The sequence below is a fragment of the Chenopodium quinoa genome, unplaced genomic scaffold (genome assembly GCF_001683475.1).
Source record: "Chenopodium quinoa cultivar QQ74 unplaced genomic scaffold, ASM168347v1, whole genome shotgun sequence".
Classification (NCBI taxonomy): Eukaryota; Viridiplantae; Streptophyta; class Magnoliopsida; order Caryophyllales; family Amaranthaceae; genus Chenopodium; species Chenopodium quinoa.
The window spans coordinates 7,867,915-7,894,983 of record NW_018742418.1 but is presented as its reverse complement, the minus strand read 5'-3'; the positions used below and the strand labels follow the sequence as shown (position 1 = coordinate 7,894,983).

At 39.8% G+C, this 27,069-nt stretch overlaps 1 protein-coding gene across 12 annotated transcripts; it reads left to right on the top strand.

Annotated features, from left to right (window-relative positions):
- Positions 1-927: 927 nt before the first annotated feature.
- On the top strand, positions 928-9,564 carry LOC110712449. Of its 12 annotated transcripts, none has more exons than XR_002509596.1 (10): positions 1,147-4,612; positions 4,698-7,276; positions 7,379-7,623; positions 7,839-8,042; positions 8,144-8,236; positions 8,334-8,450; positions 8,538-8,876; positions 8,981-9,007; positions 9,126-9,137; positions 9,297-9,564. XR_002509596.1 is itself a non-coding variant. In XM_021890922.1 (7 exons), exons 5-7 carry the CDS (start codon positions 8,198-8,200, stop codon positions 8,910-8,912), a joined length of 531 nt encoding a protein of 176 aa, XP_021746614.1. In that variant the 5' UTR covers positions 930-1,138; positions 6,337-7,276; positions 7,379-7,623; positions 7,839-8,042; positions 8,144-8,197; the 3' UTR covers positions 8,913-9,564. The 12 variants fall into 12 exon arrangements, 1 of the variants encoding a protein (XP_021746614.1); XR_002509595.1 differs by having other exon boundaries at positions 9,126-9,170; XR_002509590.1 differs by having other exon boundaries at positions 9,126-9,564.
- The last annotated feature ends 17,505 nt before the right edge of the window (positions 9,565-27,069 follow it).

The following is a 27,069-nucleotide window of genomic DNA, read 5'->3' as shown; positions in this document are numbered from 1 at the left end:
GGGGTTCCGGTGAGCTGGGGTGGAGGGTTGGGTGATTTGCTGGTTTTTTTTTTTGGGTGTTTTCTTTTTTTTAAAATTTTGGTTTTTTTAAATATTTTTTAACCAATTAATTTGTGACACGTGTCACTTTAACCAATTAATTTGTGACACGGTAACCGGTATTTGAGATTGAAGAAAAAGAAAAACCCTCAAAGTTGGGATTATTCTAGCAAAATTCATGAAAGTTGAGATTATTATTTCTAATTTTTCCTATTTTTTTCTTCTTCTTTTTCTGTTTTTAATTTATTGGTGATTCTCATTTTAAGGAGAAAATACCAGTTTATCACCTTAATATTCAAATTTATTAGTGATTCTCATTTTAAGGAGAAAATACCAGTTTATCACCTTAATAAACAAATTTGATTTATCAATTCAAAAAATTATAAATAATTCGATAAATTTTTTAAAATATAGATTCCATAGATGTTGATATAATTACGAAAAGGTTAGGTTGACTAGATATTTTGTTGATTTATTTATAATTTTATCAAGGTGAATGGTGATAAACAGGGACTTCCTCCGCTTTAATTAGAACACTAGTACATAATTGACTTTATGTAACACGTGTTGGTAACACTTTTAAAAATGCAAAATTTTTAGATTTATATGTAACACTTTGGTAACACTTTTATAATAGGTAACACGTCATGGTAACACTTTTAAAATAGGTAACATGTCATGGTAACACTTTTACAATAGGTAACATATCATGGTAACACTTTTAAAATAAGTAACATTTTATGGTAACACTATGAGGTGTTACCTATTTATTTGATAAAATTTTAAAAGTAGGTAACATTTTATGGTAACACTAAGGAGTGTTACCTATTTATTTGATAATACTTTTAAAATAGGAAACATTTTATGGTAACATAGAGAGGTGTTACCAATTTATTTAAAAATAAAAAAATCTAACCCAATTTCTCAGAACAAAACAACGAAGGGCAAAAACTAAATTTCTCAGAAGCATGCACCGATATTAGGTATTTTCATCAAATTTCGATATGGAATTTCATCAAATTGCGATATTGGGATTCTCAGAATAAGCTTGGCCAAAATTGCGATACGGAGTTTCATCAAATTCGAGATCCTATATTAGGTATTTTCTGATTTTTAATGAATTATTTTTAATTTTTTTGGTTTATAAATCATTAAATTTGAAGAATCTATGGTTAATTACAATTAAGATTATGACATATACTTTTTTGATTGAATTCGAAACTTTTATTGCCTGTGTTTGATGTATTGTTAAATTTTTTTCTTTTTTTTGAGTTCTTGATGTATTCGAATCTGTGCTGCCTTCAATTATTGAAATTATTCTGATTTTCATGTGTTATTTGTGTATTGTATTTTGATTCTGCAATTGGCATGACTCATATTTTTTTTTTTTTTTTGAGGCTGTAATTTGGATGACTCGTATTATTGAAATTATTCTGATTTTCATGACTCGTATTATTGTATTTTAATCCGTGCTGCATGACTCGTAATATGATGCTTCATTCTATTAGCTGTATAATGTGTTCTGGTGATGGTACTAGTCTGCTGCTCTGTGTCAGCTCCCTGCTGATGTTTTGCCTTCTGCCTGCTGCTGTTCAGACAGCTAGCACCTGCTGGCTGCCTGTGTTCTGCAGATGGGTCTTCTGCTGTTTGGATGCCATGTTGCTATTGTGTCTTTGTTGTTTGTGAGCTATTACAGTTTTGTTTGGAGTGTTGTTGCAGCCTATGTTGTTGCTTTGTGTTTTTTGTGCTTATAGGGGACTTATCTACATAACCACCATATTTAGGTGCACCTAAATAAACTAAGTAAAGGTTCTTCTTTTGATAATGTATTGAACAAATTTGATCTGAAAAACTAAGTAAAAGTTCTGCAGTAGCCTAGTTAAGTCAAAGTTTTGCAGTAGTCGAGTTGAATGAAATACATGTTTTTTTTTTTTTTTTTTGAAAAAGGAAAGTTAAATTATATGTCAATGTTTTAAATCTCTCAATTCGTGCATTTTTAACTTCTCATAAAGGTGATAAAATGAGTAGTTGGACCAACTTCTTACAATCTAGTTATGAGTACGAGAAAGGTGTGGAGGAATATTTAGATAAAGCATTTTCTACACAAGCAATTGGAGATCAAATTACTTGCCCGTGTAAGGTGTGCTATCACCGGTTCTGGCATCGCCGAGAGACGGTGTTCAATCATTTGATTACAAACGGGATCGAGCCTGGCACCGAAGGATTGCGTTGTTATGAAAAGGGTGTGTCATCAGTCTCAAATGCAGAGGAGTATGATGAAGACATGGATGATGATATTGAACGTCTGATATATGATGTTCATAGAAATGTGGCAGAAACTTATGAAGGGGTTGGAGATGAGCCCAATGATGATGCTAAGAAGTTCTATAAGTTAGTTGAGGATGGAAAACAAGAGTTATACCCTGGGTGCAAAAAATTTTCAAAGCTATCATTTCTCATCCGTTTATACCTTCTAAAGTGTACTCATGGGTTAACTAATAAAGCATTTTCAGATCATTTGGAGTTAATCCGAGAAGTGTTACCAGAAAAATCTAAATTGCCTAACTCTTTTAATGAGGCAAAGAAATTGATAAAAGATTTGGGGCTTCATTATGACAAGATTGATGCATGTCGTAATGATTGTATGCTATATTGGAAGGAGCATGAAGCTGCCACGTTCTGCCATGTTTGTCATACTCCAAGGTGGAAAGAAACAGAGATTGAAAACCAAGAAGATATTAGCAATCAATCACCTAAGAAAGTACCTGCAAAAGTTCTTTGGCATTTTCCTCTGAAACCAAGGCTTCAAAGGTTGTACATGTGTTTAGAAACGGCAGAGCTAATGAGGTAGCATGATGAAGAAAGAGAAAGAGATGAGTTATTGAGGCATCCTGCTGATGGTGAGGCGTGGAAAGAGTTTGACCAAAAGTACCCAGATTTTGCGAAAGAAGCACGTAATGTTCATTTAGGGCTTGCAAGTGATGGATTTAATCCATTTCGAACGATGAGGACACAACATAGTACATGGCCTGTTGTTTTAATTAATTACAACTTACCACCATGGCTATGTATGAAGCCAGAATTCTTGATGTTGTCTCTCCTTATTCCCGGGCCCACTTCTCCTGGGAATGACATTGATGTCTACCTTCAACCATTGATTCAGGAACTTAAAGATCTATGGGAGTATGGTTTGGACACTTATGACGCGGAGAAGAGTCAAACATTTAAGATGCATGCAGCTTTGCAATCAACAACCAGTGACTTTCCTGGTTATGCTATGTTATCTGGTTGGAGCACCAAAGGGAAGTTTGCATGCCCTTATTGTCACTACGAGACTGATCATCATCATTTGAGTAATAGTAACAAATCTTGCTATTGGGCTCATCGTCGATGGTTAGATGAAAACCATCCTTGGCGGCATGATACGGAGTCCTTTAATGGGGAAAAGGAAGAGAGGACATCTCCAAAACCTTTAACAGGGGCTGAAATTTCAAGCTTGTTGGAAAAATGGGAAAACAACTTTGGAAAGTTACAACCAAAGAAGAAATATGAAGATTGTCCATGGAGAAAGTCCTCTATCTTCCACACTTTGCCATATTGGAAAGATTGTGGGTGTCGTCATCATTTAGATGTTATGCACATAGAAAAAAACGTATGTGATAATGTGTTGGGAACTTTGTTAGACATACCTGGAAAGTCAAAAGACCATCATAAAGCTCGATTAGATCTCCAAGAAATGGGTATAAGGGACAAAACTACATCCTGTAGATGCAGGTGAACGGTATGTTTTGCTGCCCAAAGCATCATTCTCAATGACAAAGGAAGAAAAAGGCATATTTTGTAGTGTCTTGAAGAAGGCAAAGCTTCCACAAGGTTGTGCATCAAATTTAGCAAGGTGTGTGCAAGTGAGGGAAGGGAAAATATCAGGGTACAAAAGTCATGATGCTCACATAATGATGCAACACTTGCTTCCGTCAGCAATTAGGACAACTTTACCAAAGCATGTTGCATTACTTCTTATTAAATTGAGTGCCTTTTTCCGAGAAATATGCAAGAGAGTCATTAATCTGAAAGATTTGGATCGCCTTCAAGCTAAAATTGTGGAGACTCTTTGTGAACTTGAGAAAATATTTCCACCGTCTTTTTTTGACATCATGGTCCACCTGCCGATTCATTTAGTTGATGAAATAAAGCGTGGTGGACCAGTGTGTGATTGGTGGATGTACCCTATAGAAAGATACCTTGGAAAGTTAAAATTGTATGTGAAAAACCGATGTCGCCCCGAGGCTTCTATTGCGGAAGGGTACCTGGAAGAAGAGTGCTTGATATTCTGCTCTAGATATTTGAATGCTAGTGTGAAGAAGAAATCTAAGTGGTATAACAAAAGTCAGGAGAAAACTGATGTGATTGATGAAGAGTCACCTTTATTTCCTAAGGTAGGTTATCCTCTCGGGAGGAAGAAGAAAGGGAAGAAGAAAGAGAAGTCATATACTCTTGATTCCAACACATTGGCTGTAGCACATCGTTATGTGTTGTTTAATTGTCAAGATGGCCAAGTTGAGAGTTACATCAAGTGAGTAATACTTTTAAATATCTTGTCCATCATGTTTACATTAATGTTGTTTTATTTCCTTACTTATATTGTTAATACTATGCAGGGAACATGAAGAGTTTGTAAAAGAGTGTAAAAAAAAAGTCCAGAGATCGGCGAAAAAGAAGGTGGAAAGAGGCAAAAGAGCATAGTATTGAATTCATGGTTTGGTTCAGAGAAAAGGTTGTTCTGGATAATGTCTCCGATCATATCAAGTGGCTAGCTATAGGTCCTTCTAGTATTGCAAGGAAGTATACTGGGTATTTTTGTAATGGATATAAGTTTTACACACGAGCTCATGATGAAAAGTGTAAAACTCAAAATAGTGGAGTCTCTTTGACAGCTTTGACTCCAAGCTTCGCGAGCACCAAGGATCATAATCCTGTTATGGGTTATGTCACATATTATGGGATTATAAAATCGATAATTGAGATAGATTATTGGAGTTCATTTAGTGTCGTGTTGTTCAAGTGTGATTGGTTCCATGTGGAAGTAGATGATTATGGACTCACTCGTGTGAACTTCAAGAAATTGTGTTCTAAAGATGACCCTTTTGTCTTGGCATCACAAGTGCATCAAGTGTTCTATGTTCAAGACGGCCTTGAAGAAGATTGGCATTATGTGAATCGAAATTTACCGAGGGGCTTTTTTTATGCAGAGGGGCAATATGAAGAAACGTATGTGACTGAAGTTCATGGACCCGAGGAGGATGTGATACCAGCTATAGATCATGATGAGCACCATAATTTGCATAGAGAAGGAGCTTATGAAAGAGTTGAGGTTCCTGTGAACACTGAAATGAATGATGTTGGTCACGAAGATAGTTCTGATATAGATGACACGGATTGGGATTGGATGGAACCATCAAAGTGAAATGTATAGGATCTTTTGATTAGAATAATTATCCTTGATTTGAACTTGTTTTATTGGATGTAATGAATAGATTTACTGTTTATGGTCAAGAACATGGTCGAGGCATGATATGATAGTGGTAATTTTTACATTTGTGCAGTGTTGAGTTGTGTGGTATCCAGGAGCTTGGGCAGAAGGCAAGTTGCGGCGGATGTAAAATATTCCAATTTATATTTTGGTTCCTTTTGTGTTTATATCTGGATTGGAGCTGTTTGTTGTCACTGCTACTACTATCACTGTTGCTGCTGTTTGTATTTTTCCTGATTCTGAACACTCATTTCTGATCACTCTGATTCTGATCACTCATCTATGCTGAAATCTCTGATTCTGATCCTTTATATGCTCTTTATATGCTATTTTTAAGGATTCTGTTATGTTAGCTATTCTGTCAGTCCTTGCCTTTATATCTGATTCTGATCACTCATTTGTAACATGTTAAAAAAAAGCGAGAGTCCTAAAAGTTTCTGATCACTCATTCTGATTCTGATCACTCATTTCTCTGACATGTATCCCAATCCTTGTCACTACTACCTTATTTATTACCCAATTTACAGTCCCAAGAGTTCCTTAAACTTAAAAAAACATACTACTGGTTATCATGCCAACCAACTTAAACAAACCAACAGCTTATTGTCATTGTTGGTTATTTAACTTAATTAAGCAGGCTAAGTAAGAGCAGCTTTGCTTTCTACTCCTTCATATGATCTGCTGGCTTTAAGTAACACTAGGAGACAGCATGTTGGCCATTTGAGGCCAACATTTTAAACATAAATAGTCTTGTGTGTTCTTTGTAGGAAGCAAGATCCATATGGCAGATTATTTGAAAATAAGAGAAAAAAGGATACAAGAAAATAAGTTAAAAATGAATGAGTTGGGGGTTACATCCATGGCTTATAAAATGACACAGATGATGAAGGGATCAAAACAAACGAAAAAAGGTGAGAAGGTGACAAAAGATAATGATGAATATACACCTGATGATGAAGAGGGTGAGTTGAACCACTCAAGTGAAGAGGATGAAAATCAGATAAGGAAAAACATTGTAAACTTGAGGTCTCGTTCAAAGAAGGTGGTTTTTTTTTTCTTTGACAGCTTACTTATGTTTTGACTAACTATTGTTGAAAAGATCATGTAATACTTTCAATGCTTTTAATGAGTATAATTTGAGGTTGAAGCATTAAAAGAGAAGATTCCCACAAACACGGAAAGACAACACTTAGATCAAGGGTTGGAAGGGAGAGATTCAACACAAAGAAAAAACCAATTGGGCAAGTCTACTGCACAGAAGAGTCAACAAGAGAAAGAGGTTGAGATTGGGAATGGGGTTAAAACTAAGGTACGGCAAAGTAAGGCAATGGTTGCTCCTGGTTCACTTGGTGCTTACAGGCAAATGAAAACGCAATTGAAGGAAAAAGAGAAGAGATCAAAACAAAGTGATTTTGCAACAACGACAACTACAACCTGTTAACATGACTAGGTCACAGCCTGTTAACATGGCGAGTTCACAAGGTCTTTTAGGGAGTTTGCAAGCACAAAGTTTTTCTCAACCACAAAGACTTGGATCTCACTTGCAGGAAGATAATGAGAATCATATTAGTTCAAATTACTACAATTTGGAATTGTATGTAGATGAAGAAGATGACCTTAGTGATGGATTAAGTACTCTTACTCCCGAGATGCTAGGAATGCAAGTTGAGCCACCACTGAATCAAGAGCACTAAAGTGAACAAATAGGTAATAATGATCAGTGTAATTTCATTACCTATTTAATTTAAGACAGATATGTTAAGAGTCATATATAATTTTAATGACCTTGTTGAGTTAATGTTTATTTAGCACTTTCAAAAAGGAAGTGGACTAGAGGACCAACTATGTGTAAAGACGTCCATGAATGGACATTAGAAGAGCGCAAGCCGATCGTGCTTAATGAAATGGGAAAGCCTATTGGTCCCGATGATAAGACTGTAGATAAATATACAAGATTCTTGGGGACTTTAGCTCAAAATGCTTCTCTGGCACCGTTGAACAGGATTAATTGGCATCAAGTTCCAGATAAGGACAATATTTGGGAATATGTGAAGGTAAGCGCCTTGATTATTGTATTCAAAAGCATGTGTTTTATGTCTTTTATCAAAATTATGAGTTACATAGATATTTAAAGTGTAGAAACTTTGCATCTGCTCATCAGCAAGTATATTCAGTAGTGGTAGTGACAACTAATTAGCAAATATATTATGAAATAAAGCACAATGTACCACAACTAATTAGCAAATATTCAATATTTTTCTTATTACAGAAGAAATTCATTATCCCTGAAGAAGGTAAAGACTCTGTTTTGTCATCCGTGGGAAGGCTTTGGCGTAAATATAAGTGCAGTGTAAAGGCAAAGCACTTTACTCCGTACGACAATGATGGTGATAGGTTGGCAGATTTACCTGAAACAATTCCAGCAGAGCATTTCAAAGAATTACTAGAATTTTGGAATTTGAAAGAAGTCTAGGTAATTAACAATTATGTTATTTTCCTTTATATTATAACTGATTTTACGCTCTCAGAATGAAAAGTGTTAAGCTATGAACAATATGCTACGCATGCGTGCAGGAAGACAGCAAGAAAAAAAAGGAGATAAGTAAAGGTCAGATAGATAGGCACACTATGGGGCCTATGACTCTAGCGAGGAAACAATATAAATTGGTATATCTTTATACGTTCATTGCTTCTTTATTGTTCCCACTGTGATAATGTAAATAATTTTATATCAATTCTTATTTGCATGTGTTTTTTATTCTAGCTACAACAAGATGTTGAGAAGAAACCACCATCCTTAGCACTCGTGTACAAAGAAAGTCGTAAAAGGAAACCAGGGAAAATGTACAAAACATCTTCTGAGCCCGCCCAAAGTAACATTGTAAGTCCCGTTGTCTCCGTATTTTTTAATTATCTGATTATTTGTCTAAAATTAGTTAGTTATATGTTATATTTTATTCCATCATAGGACAAGATGGAGGAGGTCCAAATGCAAAGTGAAGTCGATGGAGATGTTGCATACTATGAAGTGATGAATAAACCAAATAACATTGGCCATAAAAGAAAGAAATCGGGGATAGGTTCACTAAAGGGAAAGAGCAACAAACCAATAATTGCTGATGAGTTCTTAAAGCCCTATAAAGACCAGATTGTGAAAGAAACTGTTGCCGAATTACTGAAGACGCTCAAGCAACATCCTGAAGCTTTAGATACTTTGACTCGATCACTTGGAAATGAGTCATCCAATCCAGAACTTAGTGATCATATTCCCAATGTAAACTCTAATGATGAGCAAGAGCAAAATGAGGTAATGGTTGATATATTACCTTTTAGAAAGCACTAACTGTTATTATTTTATAATTTCATTGTTGTTCTACTTTTGTGATACATGATGCCTTCACACACATATAGGACCAAGATGAAGAATTGGAGTAACATGTAAGCTCATCATTTTTTTTTTGAAATTCTATTTATTTATTTTCTCACAATTTATACTTGTTCTTTTTGGAGTGTATGAGCACTTTATTAACATATATATTTGGATACATTTGCACAGACTTTGACAGAGGTTCGGGCTCTGAGTTCCACTGATTTGAAAATAGTTAGAAGCTTCCCTGTGTTATTTTCATTTTTCTGATTTATAATTAGTACACTTTATTAACATATATATGGTATCGAGCGTAAGTATAATGCTGTTTGACGTGTTTGTGCCGTTTTCTGTTGATAGTATCTGCTGCTTGCTGCCCCTGCTGCTGTCCTGTGCTGATATGCTGCCGTCTGTGCTGATCTGCTGCTGTCTGTGGTGATCTACTGCTGTCTGCTGTCTTTTTTTTTTTTTTTGGGAATCCGGAGTTCTAAAGACCAAAGTTCATTTTCTTATGGTTTTGATTTTACTAGATTGTCAGCTCAAACAAAAATATTGGTGTTTATGGATTTTTTTGTCAGAATTATATATGAAATAATTTCAATTCAAATTATATATTGTCTATCGCATATGTTAGTTTCTCATTCGTGGTGGTTGTACAAATTTATATTATGTTTATATTTATAAATAATAATTAATAAATAATAAATAATATGCAATTTCCCCTCAAAAAAATAAATAAATAATAAATAAATATATACATAAATAATAATAAGTGATACCTCTTAATTAATATAGTGTTACATTAGTTTGCGAAATGTGATACATAAGAATGAATAAAATGTTACTATATGATTACAAAATGTTACCTAACAATTAACAAAGTGTTACATTAAAATGCAAAAGTGATACACAAGGTGAGAGTAAGTGTTACCATATGATTGAAAAGTGTTATTAAAGATAATAAAGTGTTACATAAGAAAAAAAATGTGACACTTTGAAAATGATACCAATAATATAAAATGTGTTACATAAGAGGGTTTATGGTAACACTTTTAATAGTGTTACTATAAGTTACAAAAAGTGGTACATAAGACTTTAGGGAGCATTGGCGGAAGTATCACCCAATAAAGTGTTACCTATTGTCTATAATAACACTTTTAGCACTTTATATAACACTTTTTGGGTGTTACATAAACTCAATTTTGTACTAGTGAAATAATACTTTTATTTCTCATATATTCATTTATTACAATTTTAAATGATCCACTTTGATAACATTTCTTTAATGTATTATATTATTAAAGACTATAATATCTGTTTCGGGGTTTTTTGATGTCCTGCGGGAGAGTTACAAAATTCCAAGACTGACCGGGAAGCCTGTACCTGCAAAACTGACAAGGGTTAAATCGGTCGCTACAATCTAACTCTCAATCAAACAATACTTATACGAACACCCTATAACCAAGTACAATGGCAAATAAAGGTTCGGTCCACGAGGAACGAGAGTAATTGCAAATCAATCTTAAACCTAAGCTAGTTCGAAATCAATGGAAAATGGTGTTCTAAAATACTACTAATAAGATGGAATAAATCAATAAACTAAGACACTAGGGAGAACGGGAATCCGCCTAACCATTGGTAACTAAGCAACAAGGAATCACAGAGACAAACGGGATATGCAAAGACTATAAGTCTGATCAATATCATGTGATAGGAAGACAACGGGCAATACTAAGCTTGGATTTCTCATGCACTTAACATTACTCGATACATAATCAAACCACATTCAATAATGAAATACTCAATTCACAATCTCTTGTTCAAATCAAGGATATCATGCAATCAAATTCAAGATTCTAGGTTAGCTACTCCTATTATAATGAATTAACATGTAATCGCATATAATCAATTTAATCACAATCCGTTTATCAAAATCAATCCTCAATTACATAGATTACCTAGGCTGGGTTTCATCCCGAAACCCTAGCTAGGAGACTACTCACACATATTCATAATCAAAGCAATAATGAATTCCAAAAGCATAATAGATATAAACATGAATTCTGATTAAGGAATAATAAAGCTTGATTAATAAACAAGAATGAATAATACCAATTGTATTGATGCGAATCAATGGAAAAGTTCAGAACCTTGATATCCGTCGTCAATGAATAATACAAATAATCTTCACAAATCTTGCTTCAAATCAATCCAAGAAAACTAAAATCTCTAGGAAATTCTCTAAGAAAACTAATGAATCTCTAATACTAAGAACGTTCTCCAATAACTCTCTACAAAGGCTCTCAAAACTATCTCTAAAACTGTCTCTGGAATCCTCTTAAAGTTGGGCCTTATATACGTCTTCTAATTCGGAGAAGTCAAGCGCGCAGTTAACCCTGGATCAGCACGGCCGTGCTGTATTTGGCACGGCCGTGCTAGCTTGTCAGTAAGTAAACCGGGTTTCTTCTTCAAATTGGCACGGCCGTGCAGCTTCCTGGCACGGCCGTGCTGAATTTGGCACGGCCGTGCTAATGCCTGGCACGACCGTGCTGAATCTGGCACGGCCGTGCTAATGCCTGGCACGGCCGTGCTAATGCCTGGCACGACCGTGCTGAATCTGGCACGGCCGTGCTGAATCTGGCACTGGCACGGGCATGGAAATTGGCTTGGCACGGCCGTGCTAATGCCTGGCACGACCGTGCTGAATCTGGCACGGCCGTGCTAATGCCTGGCACGGCCGTGCTGAATCTGGCACGGCCGTGCAGCATAGGCAGGAAGGTTGCAGGCACTTTGGTCTTCTTAAAACAGTCACAACTTCTTATCCAGAGCTCCGTTTGAGACGTGCAATATATCGTTGGAAAGCTCTTCAAGTCTACTTTCCAATGCAATTGGAATCACTCCATTATCATTTGTATACCGAAAGTTGTGAGCAAAATAGTGAACATGTGTCATATTTGTGAACTGTTCTGCCTTGCCTGCTACTTAACTTGCCTTTCAAGGCCTTGAGAACCGCAGCAAAGCCTTAGCTTGGTGGACTAGGATCGATAATAGCCTGATTACGCACCAATGGTTCGGGACTCGACATAACTTGGTCAACTATACCTGTTATCACACCAAAAACAGACCGAAACCCGTGAAGCACGTAATATGAAGGAAGCGAGTGTAACAAGGCAATAAACAACCAAACGGGCCTAAATACATCCAAAATCACCCGTTTATATGCCTTAAAGCGCGCCCTAATGTGCGCTTGTCAAAATCCCCCAAGCTACACTTTTGCTAGTCCTCGAGCAAAACTAAGGGATACACACACACACATGATCAAATAAACTATTGCCATTACATATAAATCCAATTTAGCACGGAATGAAGTCAATGGATCCTACTTAGAACAACCATGCACGGAATGAAAACTCACTCAAACAAGCAACGAGACACACAATCCAAGGTATCGTTGATCAAAATGCAAACAAAACCTAAACCAAGCATAGAGAACAAAGAAGTCATGCTTCCCTCTAAACCCAACCAAACCGGCCATGTCCTCCCCTTTTGCTTCAAATCACCACCCTAATTGGCCCCTCATGATTCCTCGAAGGAACCGGAAAAAGTGATATTTTGAGGAAATAACAAAGGTATCCCGACATCTCGATTACGCATAATCTTTCCATAGGGTTGAAAGGTATCTCCCTCCACCGTTTGAGAACCGAACACCTCTAAATTCTAAGGGTCTTAAAGGGTTGTAATGTATTGGCAATGGGTAAGGTAGGTAAAAACAATTTAAAAAATGGGGTTAATTCCTAAATGAAGCGCAAGAATCACAATTCTCAAAAACAATAGTTCAAAAGATGCAATTCACATTCCACAATAAACATTGATCACACTTTTACACATCCCAAACTCTCTATGTTATACACACTCAAATCACCTTTTTCAAACTTCAAAGCTTTTATTCATATGTCCTCGCCTTTTTCACAATTCGGACGGCTTTTCTCCTTTTTTTTTGTTTTTGATTTTCTTTTCTTTTTTTTTTCTTTTTTTTTTCAAAAACAAATTTTCATATTACATCTTTACAATTAAGCTCACTTTCAAACTTGCTCAAACCAACTATCGATCATTATTCTTGATTTATACACAATAAGCTCAAACAAACCTTGCGAGGTAAACGCTTCACAACTAAGGGTTGGTAAAACATCGGCCATCGGGTTTGTAACATGGGTAACCAAGAATGGAATTAAAGGCTCAACATGGTTAGCAAGTAAGATGATGTAAAAAGAAAATTAATTTGTAACAAAACAAAAGGAATAAGAATAAGAAAAATGAAAAAGGTGCCCTCTTCCTCCCTTAAAAGTGTCAAGTCGGTCTTAGGAGCTACAAGTCAACACAAAGATCGAAACATGCGTAATCAAGGATCCAAATATGCCACTCAAGAAGAATGATGAAGGCTAGAGCAATAAAACCTCACGGGATTCAAAAACAAAGCAACTACCAATTAAGGGGATCAAATCCACAAATGGGAAGCGACTCCATCTTACCACAGCCCAAAGGCATAGAGTTTCACATGACAAAAGTGTTCTAACCAACTACCTTCGCCTAGACTCGTCTACATTGATCAACAATAGACTCAAACTGTGTATTCATCACTGGCTTAAGTAGAAATAGATATTCCACACACATTCATTCACGTTTCGAATCCAAATATGAGCATTATTCCAAAAGTTTATGCAATTAGACAAGTTTATCACGATCCAAAAATATAGGAAAAGACTATGAGGCAAATCATATAAACTAGACTACACATTCTCATAACAGAAGCTTTTCCTATATTGCACACAAAAACAAAAAAAAAACTAAAGGAAAAAGGGAAAGATTTCACCAAATGCTTCTTGAAAACACACTAAGACAACATGAGATGCGGCGAAGCTCCTAATGCTACCTCCATGAGTCTTCATATCTGCACAGGTTAGATAGAAACAAACCAAAAAGAAACCAAAAGAAACTCGTTTTTTTTTTTTTTTTATAGGAATATGAAGAAAAACAAGGGAAAATCAACAAGGAAACCATTCACCCCCCCAAGCTAGTATAGACATTGTCCTCAATGTCAGGCATCGAGAGACTACCTAGAAGGCAAAAAGGGAAAGAGAAAAGTACCTCATTGACTGTGTCTCGGGTTGCCTCCCGGAAGCGCTTCTTTAACGTCATTAGCTTGACGCAACACATGGATTACAGGTTACCCATAATCAATACTTGCCATTGCAGTGGAGATAAGCTCACCATTCTTATTCTTGACAATAGTCACCGCCCCTTTCTTAGGTACTACAAACACAGGGTAAACCCTTCCTTGATGTGTTGGAAGGGGTTTAAGCTTTAACTTTGGTGCTTCATTAGCCTCCTTTGCAGTGGCCACATCTAATGCATCTAGAAATTGCTCCTCCATGTCCCTGTTTTCCTTGTTCTCATTCAACTCAAAATCATGATTAGTATAGAATAATTCGTTACGCATATCAGAGACAATGGAATCAACAGTGTCAACCATCATGCAATTATCAGAATTAGAACAAGGATATTTCATAGTTTTATTTAAATCAAAATCTAAAACCTCCTTTCCTACTTTCAATGAAATCTTGGCAACCTTTACATCAATAAGGGCCCCCGAAGTAGCTAGGAAAGGACGTCCTAGAATTATAGGTATATGAACATCCTCATCCATATCTAGGACCACAAAGTCAACAGGTATGACAAACTTCCCCACCCTTAGGGGAACATCTTCCACTTTACCCTTTGGAAATTTGATCGATCGATTGGCTAATTGAAGGGATATGTTAGTGGGAAGAAGTTCTCCTATATTTAATCGTTGATAAACAGAATATGGCATGAGACTAACACTAGCTCCAAGATCACACAAAGCATTATCAATATTCATTTTGTTTATAGCACAAGGGATTGAAAAGCTACCCCGATCTCCTAACTTAGGAGGCATTTTGTTCATTATTATAGCACTACAGTGTTCAGTGAGGTTAACAGTTTCTACCCCTTCACAATTTCTTCTACCACTCAATATATCTTTTAAAAACCTAGCATAGTTAGGCATTTGCTTGATAGCATCAGTGAATGGTATAGAAAGGTGGACTTCTCTCAAGGTCTCTAAAAACTTCCCGAATTGGGCATCTAGCTTATGTCTCACATATTTTTGGGGGTAGGGGAGTCTATGTAATAGGTCGGGTTCATTGGTTTGTGCTCCCACCTGTTCCTTTGGGACCTCATTAATTTTATCTTTTTCTCTGGTCCTCTCATCCTCACTTCCTACAACATTATCAGTGATAGGTGGAGTCACAGGTTGACTCCTAGGGGGTACTACTTCATCGCTCCCCCTCAATGTCTTTCCACTCCTAGTGGTGATAGCATTTACAGAGTTTTTAGGGTCAATACCTTGAGGCGGTAGTTTTGAAACTCTAACCCCATCTTTTATAGCACTAGCCAACTGAGAAATCTGGGTTTCAAGCATCTTATTATGTGTCATCACTTCACTAAACTTTTTATCAGTGGTGGACATAAAAGTGTTGAACATTTTGGCCTGGGACTCCATCATTTCCTCCAAGCTAGATCTCTGTGGTGGTCCATGAGCATAATAATTATCATTTGTAGCTCGGGAACCATGCACATTAGATTGTTGGGGATTTTGATTAGAGTACCCCTTATTATTATTCCAGTGTCCCCTGTTATTAATGTCGTTTCCCCCTTGATTGAATTGCCCTTGGGAATTATGATTCATTTGATTACCCTGTTGGTATTGGTTTTGATTTCCAAAACCACCATGTTGATTATAGGGTCCTTGGGAATTTTGGTCCCTTTGGCCCCTATTTCCCCACTGGTTTTGATAATCAAAATCATTACCTCCCTGATTATAATTGTTCCCTCTTTGATTAGGTGGCAGATATCTATTATTGTCATTCCTAGGTCCGTTATCATAAGACATAGCATTGACCTGTTCATTATTATATCTATTACCATCATCATTATTAGGATCATATGAGGGATCAAAATTACAAGCATTAGTATAATGATCATAAGACCCACAGTTTTCACAGAAAATACATCCTACAGGCATATTAGAAACGGAAGGATTAGGATTCATACCTCTCCCCTTAGATTGGGAGGGAAGATCTTGCAATGGCACGGAATCGAGCTTGGCTTTAATCACTGACATCTCCTTCCCGAGGTTCGTAATTTGTGATGTCAGGTTGCTAATGGCATTGAGGTGGTCCACTGAATAGACCGCTCCTCCACTCTTGCTCATGGCCTCTCTCTCCCCATCTTGCCAATCCATGTGGTGTCGTACCACATCTTCTATGATATCAATGACTTCTTCTTCGGTTTTGTTCATAATGGGGCCACCTGCTCCCGCATCCAAACTGGTCTTCCCTTGAGGACTCAATCCTCCATAGAAAATCTGTAAAACTTGATATGTTGGGATTCCGTGGTGTGGGCACTTTCTTTGATACTCCTTGTACCTTTCCCAGGCTTCGTAGATTGACTCCCCACTCCTTTGCCGAAATCCCTGGATCAAAGCTCTAGCATCGGCCGTCTTCTTTTGGGAATAAAATCTTCCCAAGAATGTTGTCGTGACATCATCCCAAGTGTGTAGAGAGTTCGGCTTCACCTCCTTCTCTAACCATTCGAGAGCTCTCCCAATAAGTGAAAAGGGGAAAAGCTTCAATCTCACGAACTCTTGATTCACCCCATTAACCTTGATGGTATTGCAGTACTTCTCAAATTCGTTCAAATGAGCCAAAGGGCTCTCATGCTTGGCACCACTAAATTGCCTTCTCTCGATGAGGGTGATCATAGCCGGCCGGATCTCGAAATCATTGGCCTCAGTAGTGGGTGGAGCAATCCCACTTGAAGCTCTATACGCCCCAGGAGTTCCCAACTCCTTAAGGGGTCGTGGTGCTGGCCGATTGGGTTGGCGCGGTATGTCTACCATTGGAACCTGTTGTGTGTTGTGTTCCTTTATATAACACTTTTTGGGTGTTACATAAACTCAATTTTGTACTAGTGAAATAATACTTTTATTTCTCATATATTCATTTATTACAATTTTAAATGATCCACTTTGATAACATTTCTTTAATGTATTATATTATTAAAGACTATAATATCTGTTTCGGGGTTTTTTGATGTCCTGCGGGAGAGTTACAAAATTCCAAGACTGACCGGGAAGCCTGTACCTGCAAAACTGACAAGGGTTAAATCGGTCGCTACAATCTAACTCTCAATCAAACAATACTTATACGAACACCCTATAACCAAGTACAATGGCAAATAAAGGTTCGGTCCACGAGGAACGAGAGTAATTGCAAATCAATCTTAAACCTAAGCTAGTTCGAAATCAATGGAAAATGGTGTTCTAAAATACTACTAATAAGATGGAATAAATCAATAAACTAAGACACTAGGGAGAACGGGAATCCGCCTAACCATTGGTAACTAAGCAACAAGGAATCACAGAGACAAACGGGATATGCAAAGACTATAAGTCTGATCAATATCATGTGATAGGAAGACAACGGGCAATACTAAGCTTGGATTTCTCATGCACTTAACATTACTCGATACATAATCAAACCACATTCAATAATGAAATACTCAATTCACAATCTCTTGTTCAAATCAAGGATATCATGCAATCAAATTCAAGATTCTAGGTTAGCTACTCCTATTATAATGAATTAACATGTAATCGCATATAATCAATTTAATCACAATCCGTTTATCAAAATCAATCCTCAATTACATAGATTACCTAGGCTGGGTTTCATCCCAAAACCCTAGCTAGGAGACTACTCACACATATTCATAATCAAAGCAATAATGAATTCCAAAAGCATAATAGATATAAACATGAATTCCTATTAAGGAATAATAAAGCTTGATTAATAAACAAGAATGAATAATACCAATTGTATTGATGCGAATCAATGGAAAAGTTCAGAACCTTGATATCCGTCGTCAATGAATAATACAAATAATCTTCACAAATCTTGCTTCAAATCAATCCAAGAAAACTAAAATCTCTAGGAAATTCTCTAAGAAAACTAATGAATCTCTAATACTAAGAACGTTCTCCAATAACTCTCTACAAAGGCTCTCAAAACTATCTCTAAAACTGTCTCTGGAATCCTCTTAAAGTTGGGCCTTATATACGTCTTCTAATTCGGAGAAGTCAAGCGCGCAGTTAACCCTGGATCAGCACGGCCGTGCTGTATTTGGCACGGCCGTGCTGTATTTGGCACGGCCGTGCTAGCTTGTCAGTAAGTAAACTGGGTCTCTTCTTCAAATTGGCACGGTCGTGCTATATATGGCACGGTCGTGCAGCTTCCTGGCACGGCCGTGCTAATGCCTGGCACGGCCGTGCTGAATCTGGCACGACCGTGCTGAATCTGGCACGGCCGTGCTGAATCTGGCACTGGCACGGGCATGGAAATTGGCTTGGCACGGCCGTGCTAATGCCTGGCACGGCCGTGCTGAATCTGGCACGGCCGTGCAGCATAGGCAGGAATGTTGCAGGCACTTTGGTCTTCTTAAAACAATCACAACTTCTTATCCAGAGCTCCGTTTGAGGCGTGCAATATATCGTTGGAATGCAATTGGAATCATTCCATTATCATTTGTATACCGAAATTTGTGAGCAAAATAGTGAACATGTGTCATATTTGTGAACTGTTCTTCCTTGCCTGCTACTTAACTTGCCTTTCAAGGCCTTGAGAACCGCAGCAAAGCCTTAGCTTGGTGGACTAGGATCGATAATAGCCTGATTACGCACCAATGGTTTGGGACTCGACATAACTTGGTCAACTATACCTGTTATCACACCAAAAACAGACCGAAACCCGTGAAGCACGTAATATGAAGGAAGCGAGTGTAACAAGGCAATAAACGACCAAAACGGGCCTAAATACATCCAAAATCACCCATTTATATGCCTTAAAGCGCGCCCTAATGTGCGCTTGTCAAAAACAACGGAGACTTCGGTGGGTGGGAGTTCCGCCTCCAACGATCAAGTTAGAACGTGTATGAGGAGTAAAAGTGCGGAAAGGTAAAAGGTTTCTCTTGGTGTACAAGAGAGTATCTGCAATGTAGAATTGCTCAGTTTGAGGTGTCAGGAGTCTGACTTTCTCTTGATTGAGTGTTGATGTGGAGTGAATATTTCTGAATCAATGTTCCTTAGAGGGAAGCATCTCTATTATATAGCACTGGGAAACGTGCCCAGTACTAGGTATCTATAAACTTAAGTCTGACTGGGCTTTACCTAGGAGTTTGGGCCGTAAAAGGCCCATTCCTGCTGGGCAATCTGTCTGCCACGTGTCGTGGCCTGATTGGTCCAACCAGTACCTCTCACGAGGTGGCACGTGGCGGACTCGGATTGGTCCACGTGGACGACACATAGCAAGACGTGAGTGGTCCATGTGGCGGACTCTAATTGGTCCACGTGGATGACACGTGGCAAGACGTGAGTGGTCCACGTGGCGGGGAGAAATCCCCTAATTATTTGCCCCTCACAGGGGTGACGTGGCATGCCATGTGGCGCCTATGACAGGTGTCACGCCATGATTGGCTAAAATTTTTTTTTTGTTTTTTTTTTTTCGCGACCCTTGGAATTCACCCCTTTATAAATAGGGGTTGTCCCAATCATTTGGTTTCTAGAAACTTTTCAGACAAAGACTTTGGACGCTTGCTCTGACCTTGGACGACTGTTTTTTTATTTTAGACCGCCTGATTTTACGGACCGCCTAATCTACGGACCGCCTGTTTTACGGACCGCCTGTTTTACGGACCGCCTGATCTACAGACCTCTAGCTCTTTGCAAAGTTTCGAACTTCTGCTAAGGTAAACGCCTGTTCCCTTGTACTTTCTTCTTTACTTTTCTTTTTCCAAATATGGTAGCCCAAAAGCACGCGACACGACCTAGGTTAGTGATCAGCCGGTCACCGGGGACGGCTGAATCTAGAACTAGGAGTGCCGGCTGTTCCTTGTTGGACCACCCTTTGCGAAACGCCCAGAGTTCGACTGTCTATGGTCTGTGCAGGACACCATGGCTAGAACAAAGAGAACGAAAAGAATAACAAATTCGGACGGCTCCTCCTACGTTCCAATCAGCGAGCTCTCGGACGTGCCGCCTGGTGCCCCTAGCACCCCCAGTGATTCTAGTCTGGCGGAATCATGGGAGGAGGTACAGAATGAGTCGTCAATTATTGATCTATCAGGGCATGCGGCTACCCCAGCCGAGAGCTCGAGCAGCGACTCTGAGCCAAGCACCTCCAATCGGCATTCTGAGGAATCTGAGGAGAAGCACACTAGGCTTCATGTGGCTAGGGAAAGCCACTCAGTTGAGAAGGACGAAGCATGGGCAGAGCCGTCTGCTTCTCAAAGGGAGTTGTATACTCCATTTTTTTGCCATGTCCCCAAGGGCAGGCGCAAGGCCATGTCCGAAAGAATAGGCGGCTTTAGGGCCGACCATATGATGGGGCAGGGCTATATTCTAACAGTGTCGGATGCCGAGGACACGGTAGCCTGCCCTGAAATGTCCAGCTATAGGGACGAATGTTTAGGCTGCTACGAGGCGGCCATCAAAGCTGGGCTAAGGTTTCAATTACATCCGGCGGTAGAGAGGATATTGGATGGGTACCAACTGGGCCTATGGTAGTTGGCTCCAAACTCCTGGTTCAACATCCTTGGCTACGTGGCCGGTTGTGAAATGTACGGGGTGCACCCTAGCTTTAAGGCGTTTACCCATATGAATTACCTCAGCCGGACCCGAAAAACAAGCGGGACCGGCTGGTATCAGCTGTCTAGCCACAAGGGCTATATGATGACCATGGGCAAGGAGAATAAGTGGAAGGATTGGAGGAACACCTTCTTCATTGTCTCCTGCCCAGACAAAATTAAAAACAAAAAATATAACAGGTGGAACAGGGATCCACCTTACCTAACAGGCGGCTCTGACCTGCCGCCCGTTCCTAGAAGAGCCAAGGAGGAGATCCTTGACAAAGGGCTCTTCCAGGTTTACATACAGGCGCACCCAGAAACTGGGTTAAGGGAGTTCATCCCAAAATATTACATCCCCAAGTATAGTGACAGGCGTTGATTTGGTTGTTACAATCCAACACTTAATCAAACAATATTTATGCGAACACCCTACAACCAGTATAATGGCAAATAAAGGTTCGGTCCACAAAGAACGGGAGTAATTGCTAATCAATCTTGGATGCCTAAGCTAGTTCGAAGTCAAGGTAAAATAAGGTGTTCTGAATACTACTAATACGAAAAATCAATCAATAAACTAAACACTAGGGAAACGGGATTCACGCAACACAACGATAATCGGGCAAACAGGGACGAGCATGGATTCACGAATTGCAAAGACTATATGCAAAATCAACATCAGATGAAACGAAAACAACTTAAATCACTAAGCCTAGATCCCTCATTGACTTAGCAACAAAGATACATAATCATATCAAAATAGGTTATAGAATACTAAATTCACGCTCCCGCGTCGAATCGAATATCCTATGCTATCAAGGTCAATAATCTAGGTCGATCACTCCTATCATGAGAAACCTAACAAGCAATTCCATACAATCACATTTAATCACAATCCAATCATGCATATTCAAACCCTAAATCACATAATTATCATTGGGTTGGGTTTCACCCGACCCCTAGCAATTAAACTACTCGCGCATGATAGCTAAAGGCATAATAAATCCTGACATGAATTCTAAATAACGATAATGAAAATCTGCAAATAACAAATAAGGAAGAATAATACCAATAATCATCGATGCTAATCAATGCAAAATACTGGAACCTTGATATTCGTTGTCAATGAATTGTACAAAGTATTCCAATGAGTCTTGCTTTGAAAGAAAATAGAAATCTTCAATAATCTACTATGAATAATCTACGAGATAATCTATGAGAAAACTAATTAAGATCTAAGAGAAGTTATCAAACCCTAAGTATGAGAATACTCCTAATTAATATTGAAAAACTACGTCTAAAAACTGTCCCCTTAGAACCTAAGAAGTGGGTTCTATTTATACATCTTTATTCCGGAAATAAAAGACGCAGACTGCCCCTCGATATCGGCACGGGAGTGCCACATTTGGCACAGGCGTGCCAAACTGGCAGACTTTCTTCTGGGTTCGTGGCACGGGAGTGTCAGACGGGGATGAGGCGTGCCAAGGGAAGGCACGGGCGTGCCATCCCTGGCACGGGCGTGCTGGCTGGGCAGGGGGTCTCTGGGCGTGTAGCACGGGAGTGTCAGACGGGGATAAGTCGTGCCAAGGAATGGCACGGGAGTGCCACTATTCCAGTGAGTACCTTCACTTTCTGCCTCACTTACACGGGCGTGCCACTTTTGGCACGGCCGTGCAAAGCCTTCAGGGAAGCTTATTGGCTTCTAGGCTTGCCAAACAACCTTCAATTGTCCCGTCTTTTTGGCTAAGTCTCGAAATGGCTCCAACGAGTCCGTGTATATCTGAAATTGAGACCAAAACACCAATATACCCGTGAAGCATGATAGAATTCATAGAATAAGCGGAAAAAGAGCAATAACCATACAAAATGGCTTGAAAAGTCGATATATGGACACTAAATCACCTAAAATCCGCGCACTAAAGTACGCTATCATATAGCTGGCTATACGATGGGGTGTACCTAGCCGCCTGTGGCCTGAGCATGGAGATGCCGAGAGGTAGCTAGCCGACTGCTTTAAATGTCTCATTTAGACTTGGTTAATTTTTGTCAAACTCTTTGATTGATCTTTTGTAGATAAAGCAATGGAGAAAATCTCGGCCTCCAAAAAAGCAGCCGCCCTGATCCGCACATCCTGGGCAAGCGGTCTGCCGAGGAGTCGCTTGCCAAGAAGGCGCCTAGGGTGAGTTACTCATTAAATACACTTTTTTTATGCATGCACCTGCTTGTGGCTAACTGTCTTGCATTGCAGGGCAACGTTGCCAGACCATCCTCTTCTTCCCAGCCGGACTCAAAGGTCCGAAAACAGACGGCTGAGGATGTGTCGACTCCTTGCAACACTAGGCGTCCTGTTGACTGGCAATGGAGGACTCCAACTACTCCTGGAAGCAGCCATCCCCCCAAGGATAAGGAGGCGGGTAGAGGTATCATGTTTAAAGTTTTTTTCAACTTTCTTCGAGTAACCGCCTGTTTTAAGCAGGCGGCTTGTCTTCTATTTTATTGAAATGTATTGACCCAAGTCTTGTTTTGCAGACGCCCCTGAAGAGCCGGACTTGGTTCAAATGGCTAAGGCCATGTTGAAGGTCATCCCTGCTGAGGACATGGACTCTATTAAGGGAGTCGGCACCCTTAACCTCGAAGCCATCCTCGCCCTCCTCGCCGAGGTATACTTAGTAATCTTTCCTCCTTTATTTTTGATCATTCGTTGCCGCCTGTTTTCTGACGCCTGTTTTTTGGCCGACTGCAGTCTATGCTGCGAGTGTATGGTCTCCGCAAGCCCATCAACGAAAAGAACAAAGAGGTAAAAGCTGCAAAGGCCATGACCGCCTCTATTTGATCTCGGAGCTTGAGAAGTCCATCAAAGACCTGAAAGAGGAGATGACGCCTCTAAAAAATGCGAACAAGGAAGCCAAGGGCCTTCGCAGGCGGGTCACCAAGCTTAAGGGCCACCTGGAGAATTAAGAGGCGGACTTCACCCAGAAGTTCAATGAGAAAGCTGAGGTGGAGAAGACGGCGCTTGTTTAGGACATGCTGGATGACTGCACCGCCATCATGAAGATGACATGGGCAGCCCTCTTCCCTGACTCTGGCTATGATAAATGGGAGAGCCAGTTCGCCGTCTGTTCTGATCAATACAACAAGCAGATCATGGAGCACGTAGGCGGCGACGAGGATGCCGAAGGTGAGGAGTCCGACTCCACTTCTGGGGAGTCGGACCAAGTGGAGGAGGCGGATGGCGGGGCAGAGCCGCCGCATGAAGAGGGAGATGCTAAAAAAGAGCAGGCGCCGATGCCAGAGCTAAACCAGGCGGCTGCCAACCCTAGAAACCCTCCAATTGCTAAGTTTTAAAGCTTTTTATGTCAACTTTCTTCGGCCTGCGTGCCACATGCTTTTGTTTCATTACCCGACCAAGGGGTCGGGGTTTATCAACAATTTCAACACTTTTGTCGGCCATAAGGTCGATCGTTTATATCAAATGTTCGGCCATTTTACCGGTTTTCTTTGAATTTTTGAATGTTTCAAGTTTTTGCTTTTCATGAATTTTTTGCTAAGTGTATGTAGCCTGTTTTCATGAATATTTAGCATGCCGAATGTTTTAGCATACCGACTGCTCTTGCCCCTGGGCGACTTGGCGCCTGGTTTTCAAATGTGAGTTGATTGACTTAGAATTTTTGATACTTACAAAGTATGACTAATTCTTGGTCAATCGATCACTATGGTGATTGCCCCAAACTAGGCGTCAGTCGGCCAAATACCAGGCGGCCAATCTTGATATTACGTCTAGTAATATACTAAATTTATACTCAGTTTATTTGTTGATTGTCCGTCTATTTGGTGCTTGTATAAAACAAGCGCCAATTAGGAAATTTGTAATCAACCTTTGCTAGAGTATTTAAATAGGAACAGTGGCCGAATGCCGCCTATTTTTATGAACAGGCGGCTTCATTCGTGCCTTTTAGATTTCGTTTGACCAAGTGAGCGACTATTAGTTAGTCTTAAAAGACTAATCGGTCTTTGTTATTCGAAATGAATATATACAAGAGAATCAGTCGATCGGTGCCGCCTATCATCTTCTTGTTTGCAATTTGTTAGGCCATTTATTGTTTCTCGCATGGAAACAGGCGCTTATGGATTTCCAACCGGAGTAGTTGCCTGTAGGTTTACAAGCGACTACTTTTTTATAACTTATAGAAGGAGTAGGGCCGAATGCCGTCTGTTTGCCAAAAAACAGGCGGTTGGATTCGTACTGTTTAGGTTCCCTTTCAAAGTTGGTCATTTCACTTTGAGTGAGTAGAAGAAACAGGCAGCGTAGGCCACGTGTTCCCCTTTATTTACCAAGTTTTTCTTGGCTATTTACTCAAATTATGCCGACTGTATTGTCCCAAGCAATAACAAATCGGTTTCTGACTTAGACGTAAACTGTCTACCGCACGTTTTTAGTATAGCGATACGTTTGTCTTTGTCTCATGGAAAACGACTGCGAGATGTCATAGGGGACATTCGGTAGGGCCGTTTGTTTTAGGTTTATAGCAAACAACCTCAAGTTGTCCTGAGGGACACTCGGTAGGGTCGTTTGTTTTAGTTTATAGAGCAATGTGCCACCCGAATGAGAGATGCTCTTTGCGACGAATTCACCCGGATGGATGTTGCCGGACGCGTGCTTTTTTTTGGGACAGCCGTTTTTTGTTTAATTTTAAGGATCATCCGGCCAGTGGCCTTTAGTTGATCATCCGGCCTGTGGCCTCAAAAAGTTGTTCAGAGAACAGTTTACTAAGTTTGTAAACTTAACATTAGTTTTATAAGGCCGTCTGTTGTACATGCGGCTTGCCCCACTGAGGAGACTTAGAAAAAATTGGATAATAAGTTGTAAATTTTTATTGATATGGATACATACAAACAATTTACAATTCTCAGAAGTAGTACTTTTTCAAGTTGTCTACGTTCCAAGTTCTGGCTAACTTCCTGTCGTCTGGTGTTTCTAGGCGGTAGGCGCCGCCTCTAATTTCTTCATATATGCGGTAGGGGCCATCCCAGTTAGGAGTCAGTTTTCCTTGATCGTTGGCCCTACCGACTGCTTTCATTTTTCGTAGCACAAAGTCCCCTACTTTTAGGGGGCGCTTGTGTACTCTTTTATTGTAAGCCCTTGTCATTCTTAGACGGTAGATTTCATGGCGCAAGGCTGCATTGGCTCTGCGTTCTGGAAGTTCATCCAATGCTAGTTGCATGGCTTCCCAGTTGGCCTCTTCGTCATAAAGCATGACTCGAAGAGTAGGCTCGTAGTGCTTAATAGGCAGAACAGCCTCGACCCCATAAACCATGAGGAATGGAGTTTCACCAGTCGCCCCTTTTTCAGTCGTCCTGATGGCCAACAAAACATGCGGTAGCTCGTCAGCCCAGAAGCCGCCGACCCTTTTAATTTTCTTTTTTATGCCATCAGAGATCAACTTGTTGAAAGTCTCAACTTGGCCATTTGCTTGGTGACGGCCGACTGATGCAAAGCAGTGAGAGATTCCTTGGTCTCCCAGCCAGTCTGTGAGAGCAGGCGTCTCAAATTGGGGTCCATTGTCAAAGACCATTGACATGGGAACCCCAAACCGAGTAACGACATTTCTCCAAATGAAGGAGATGACATCTTTGGTTTTTATGCCTTTAACTGTCTCGGCTTCTACCCACTTGGTGAATTAGTCGATTACTACCAAAATATATCTTCGTCCACCTGTAGCAGGCGTATAGGGGCCCAAAATGTCCATGCCCCATTTGGCGAATGGTACTTGGCTATGGATAGCCGTCAAGTCAGTGGCCGGACGATGGATGAGCTTGCCAAACCTTTGACACTTGTCACATTTTTTAACCATCTCCATGGCGTCTGCTTCCAGGGTAGGTCAGAAGTAGCCTTACCGCCTGGCTCTCTTTGCTAGCGTCCTGCCGCCTACATGGGAGGCGCAGAACCCAGAATGCAAGTCTTCTAGGACCTCTCGGCCCTTTTCTGGGGTACCCACACTTCAAGAGAGGTTGTAGATAGCCTTTCTTGAAAGTTCCCCTTGGTGAATCTCAAAGTTAGACGCACACTTCTTCATTATAGTCATCTCTGGGTAAGTATCCGGCAGGGTGCCGTCTGTTAAATATGCCCGGATGCCATCCATCCAGGTGGAGATTCGATCAAGAATACCAATGGGTTCTTCCTCAATCCTCCTTTTTTCCATTACTTCCCAAAAAACGGATCTTGGTGTGTCACAAGAGGCGAAGGATGCCAATTTGGAGAGGGCATCCGCCTGGTTATTCTCTGACCTAGGCACTTGAATGAGATGTAACTCTTCAAGTGTCCCGGCCTCTTATTTGACCGCCAGTAAATATTTGATCATAGCCGGATGTGTTCTTC